The sequence below is a fragment of the Oryza glaberrima genome, chromosome 3 (genome assembly GCF_000147395.1).
Source record: "Oryza glaberrima chromosome 3, OglaRS2, whole genome shotgun sequence".
Lineage (NCBI taxonomy): Eukaryota > Viridiplantae > Streptophyta > Magnoliopsida > Poales > Poaceae > Oryza > Oryza glaberrima.
Window position 1 is genome coordinate 27,078,028 of NC_068328.1, and position 4,821 is coordinate 27,082,848.

The 4,821-nt window shown below is 44.9% G+C and overlaps 1 protein-coding gene across 2 annotated transcripts; it reads right to left on the minus strand.

Moving 5' to 3' along the window:
- Positions 1-323: 323 nt before the first annotated feature.
- On the minus strand, positions 324-4,325 carry LOC127766505 (scarecrow-like protein 9). Of its 2 annotated transcripts, none has more exons than XM_052291559.1 (4): positions 4,016-4,325; positions 1,374-3,684; positions 648-893; positions 324-557 (listed from the first exon to the last, which is right to left on the minus strand). In XM_052291559.1, the coding sequence occupies exon 2, from the start codon at positions 3,658-3,660 to the stop codon at positions 1,465-1,467; it is 2,196 nt and encodes a 731-aa protein (XP_052147519.1). In that variant the 5' UTR covers positions 3,661-3,684; positions 4,016-4,325; the 3' UTR covers positions 324-557; positions 648-893; positions 1,374-1,464. The 2 variants fall into 2 exon arrangements, with proteins under 2 accessions (XP_052147519.1, XP_052147520.1); XM_052291560.1 differs by having other exon boundaries at positions 4,011-4,325.
- Between the last annotated feature and the right edge of the window lie 496 nt (positions 4,326-4,821).

The following is a 4,821-nucleotide window of genomic DNA, read 5'->3' on the forward strand; positions in this document are numbered from 1 at the left end:
AGATACCGCTAGTCATGCTGTCTCTTATAGCATAAAGTATGCACAGAAAATCTATATTTATGAATATACCATTATCGAGATACTATTATTTGGAAAAGGTAAAGCAGTCAAAATTTTACCTGGTTTTGCATGAGAACAAAATGAGAAAGCAACAATCGGCTTCTGTTCAATCTTTCACTGTAGTATTTCCATAGAAATCCATCTTGAAATGAAGTGGAAGGCCCAAGCTTTCACTGTGAGCAAAACAGAAATTTACCACTTCTTCGGATTTTCAGCAATCAGAAAGTGAGCAGTAAATCTCAGTAAGGATGGATGGTAGAAAATAGTTGGGCCAAAAAACGTTAAAACATTTATGTAATTAGTACAATGCAATCCAAATAAAAGGAACCTGTAAATTACATCCCTGGAAAAGGGAAAATATAAAAAGGCTAAACAGGGGCAAGCACTAAGCACTCGTACAGCAACGGTTAAAACCAAGGCTTCATGAGGATCAGAAGGTCGTAATGCATAGATGTGCTGATATATGTCCATTGTATCCAAGTCAAATTAATTCATGCCTGCAGTAGATAATCACAATTCCATACTTTACCAACTCCCTAAAAGAAAAGAGAGCAAAGGAAACTGAAAACAAAATAGCAAATGCATACCTATGATGTTACAGGCATTGGACTTTGGCACCCATGCAGCTGCAGAGTATTCTCAGGAGGCTGGGATTTTTTTTGGTCCAGAGCAGGATTAGGAGGAATATAGGCCATTAAGGTAATTAATTTATCAGGTATTAGTGTAGACGACTATTGTTATTAAGTTATCTGTGGAAGGCAGGACCATGGAATGGATATCATCCATTAGATTCATCAGATCGGACGTTTAGGACTGCCTGTGCACATGAAGATCTGGACAGAGCAAAGAGTATATATTAAGTACAAATTAATTGTTTTGGAGAGATTTGGGTTGGGGGAAAGGATGAAGGATCCATCTTCAATACAAAATGATCAAACCAACCAATTGCTAGGATTACTTGTAGCAACCTTTCATGTATGGTAAAAGTTTGAAACTAGTGCTTTTCATGTTATATATAAGTATAGATACAGATATGGTAAAAACAAGGCAGAAACTGCTCTGCGGTCTGCACCAATGCATGGAATGCATAGCATGTAAAAAGTACACTTGTCTTCTGACATATGCCACTTTGATGCTGATAGTTATGCTTATTAATTAACCCATTGTGACATATGTCCTACTTGTTCTAAACTTGAAAAAAATTATCAACTCAAAGGCCAAATCAAGAACAGAAGTACTGAACTGAACTAATAGTGGACAAATGTGAAAATCACTGAACTGAGCAGCAGTACTTTGGAAAACAATAAGCAGACCTGTACATACGCATGTAGCCCAATGCAAGGTACTTTTCTTCGTTAATTGCTAGTGCTAACGGGCAACCAGGCACAGCTCACAGACCATACCCTAATTGTTATTAGGCTTCCATGTAGATATGGCATAGATTATCCTTCCTTTCCACCCTTGAAGGAGCCATCCACTGTCTTCATCAATGACAAAGTCTTTGTGATAGATGTCTTTCACTTTGTCCTTGGCTTTCAGCACAATGTCTTGGTTTAATGGAGACTGGACAAATCCAGCCCTCAGATTCCTCACTTGCCACTGTTTGTATGTCTCCGGTCTCTCGACCCTGTCTGAGCCTTCACATGCAATCACATTGAGTGCTTCCCGGCCAAATAGATCTCTCTCAATTAGTGCACGCTGGGCATCATCCCGTGGCACAGTTGTCTCGAGCATGTCAAATAATGCAGAGAAATGAAATAATGCCTCACGGAACCGTGTGATGAAGAAGGGAACGCTGTATGACCCATTCACAATGCCATGGATAAAAATTGCTGGGTTCACTTGCCTTATGGTATTGAGCACCCTATTCCTAGGACTGTCTACGGCAACTGTTTCATCAATAAGATTTCTGAACCGATACAAACAATTAACAATCACTACTTCATCTTTCTTAATATTGAGATCCTCAACACGGATTGTTTCCCACTTTGATGCAATGCCTTGGTACTCAAAAGGGACACCAATCTTCTCAGCATATTCTGCAAGCCTCTGCCCTGTCTCTTCGATGCGCTCAGTTGGGCGGAAACCTGGCTGAGGTACATCAATCCCTGTGATACGCAGCTTTGGTGGCCCACCTTCCCTCTTGAAGAGACGTCTAATCAGGCACGGCCATTGGAAGCCGAAGTAAATGCCAAAGTCAATGATATGCACCTTTGATGCATTTTTTGTCAAACTCAAAATTGTTTGATTTGAAAGAAAATGTGAGAGCCTCTTGAATGGGCATGCTGCAAGGTAAAGATGGTATGCCTTGAGCATGTCAGAGGCTGTTGTCCGTTTTGCCACAAGTTTATGGTAAAGTTGGCTCCCTGTTCCAGCCAAGCGAGCCTCAAGACCATCTGCAAAGCAATACGCCAATCTCTGGGAGCCATCTCCATTTGGCTTGGCATGCTGCCTTATTTGCTTTAACAACTCATTAGCAGTCCGGCGGTCATCAGCTGCCACTGCCTGAGCACAGTGGATGAGTAGCGTCCTAAGGTCCACCACATCCTTCTTAGTTGGCTTCCGTCCCCGTGATCGGGTCCCACTTGGTCCTTTTGGCTGAGCAACTTGAGAATTCTTGGAAGCCTCAAAACGCATCATTTTTCGAAGATCAGTTGCCTTCTTCTCAGTTTGACGAAGCAGAACATCAAACATCTCAATCCAATCAGGTTCATCAGAACAAAATGCAGACTGTTTACTATTCCGTCCTTCCATCACGTCAAGGTCTTCACTCTGTCTGTTTTTCTTTACCTTCAAAACCTCTGCCTTGCTGCCATTCAGAGAAATAGCTTTCCCTGCTTCTTGACGTTTTGCAACACCACCGGCCTCTAAATCAATCACTACCTTATCGCTACCCGGGAGAAACTTCTGTGCCTCGTCAACACCTCTCCTGAAATCCCATGTTGGAAAGCTCTCAAACAAATACTCAGGGATCCTGCCATTACTAATCAAAGGATCTTCTAGTGTCTCCATAGCATTGCGAACATCACTTGATGGGCCAACCGGCGGTTGAGAAGAATGACCAGACAAGCTCCGATACTCACTGTGTCCAACATAACGGCATTGGCTGCTATCGACCGCACCACTAATGTTGCTGCTAGTAACAGAACTAGCCAAGGAGTGTGGATAGCTGCTAGTGCTACTCTCACTCGGGCTGTCGAGGGGCCAAGCTACCAGCTGGCGGTCAGGGGAGGGCGGGAACTTGTGCCCAAGAATGTCATAGAATGGCTTCGCAGCAGCGCGGAGCGCCGCGGACTCCTCCTGGTACATGCTGACCTTCTCATCAATGTCCTCCTCCATGAGCATGCGGCTGATATAGTTGAGCGACTCGTCCGAGATGAACTCCCAGTCCTCTGGGTTGTCGGTCCCCGAGCTGACGGCGGCCCTCGACGCCGTGGAGGAAGTGGCGGAGCTGGGTCCGGCGTCCATCTGGGGCACGATCGCCGGCTGCGGGCCGGCGAACCTGAAGTAATCGCTCTGGCTGCCGTGATCCGTGTAGCCATCATAGGACAAGCCACAGAACATGCCAGATAGCTCCCCGAAATTGTTGTCCAGACCCATCGATAGCCTCCAAAAATGGCACACCTGCTTCACCTTTTCATGGTTAGCGACAAGCTCAGTATACTCAACTTTTGGTTTTCAGCTGATCAAAACCACAAGTGATAAAAAATCAGCTGAACCACACGAATTTGTATCGGAAAAACAAACCGCTAAACTGTTTTTAATTAAAACTACAACACAAGCAGCTATTGATACCACACCACGCATCAAACAAATCGGAGAGAAAAGGGGAAATCAGCAGCAAGCCGGAGCCCCAGATGGATTCCCAATCTCTCCACCACACCAACCCAACCCAACCCTCTCATCAAATGGAGCAGCGGACGAGAGAGAGAGAGAGGAATGAGGAGCACCTCACCTCCGGTTCGGTCCCAGCCGAGACGGGGACGCACGCGGCGTCGCTCCCTCCAAAACCTTTTCCCCCTCTGCGGCCCACCGGTTACCGGGGCCTTCTCGCCGGCGGCGAGCGAGATGCGCGTGGCTCCGGGGCCTCGCGGCTGCTGCTGCTGCGGATCGGAGATGGCGGTGCGTGCGGATCGAGGAGAGGAGGAGGAGGAGGAGGGGTACAGCTACAGCGGTGGAGGAGGAACACGGGGAAGAGAGACGGGAGGAGGGAGAAGGAGGAGAGGGAGAGGGAGTATGGGGAAGAGGGCATCTTGGTCATCCGCCATTTCCGACCTTTTTTTAAAAAAAAGAAAAAAATGGAGCTCTTGATGACACGTAAAGCGCCCTAGTGGTAGCAAGCACTGTGCTGGATCGCTGGTACTATTATTACTCTTTTTTATTCTCTATTCGTACAAGGTATCCTCTGTGCAAGAGGGGTTTTTCTAGAATAAATTCCTAGGGAGTTTGAACTAAAGAGTGTTTAGGCCAAGTGACGTAAAGTTTTGGTGTATCACATCGAGTATTATATAGGTATCGTATGGGGTATTGGTACATTAATAAAAAAACTAATTACAGAATCCGTTAGTAAACCGCGAGATGAATTTATTAATCCTAATTAATCTGGCATTAGCAAATATTTACTATAGCACCACATTGTCAAATCATGGAGCAATTAGGTTTAAAAGATTCATCTCGCAAATTAGTTGCAATATGTGCAATTAGTTATTTTTTAACCTATATTTAATACTTCATATAGGTGTTTAAACGTTCGATGTAATA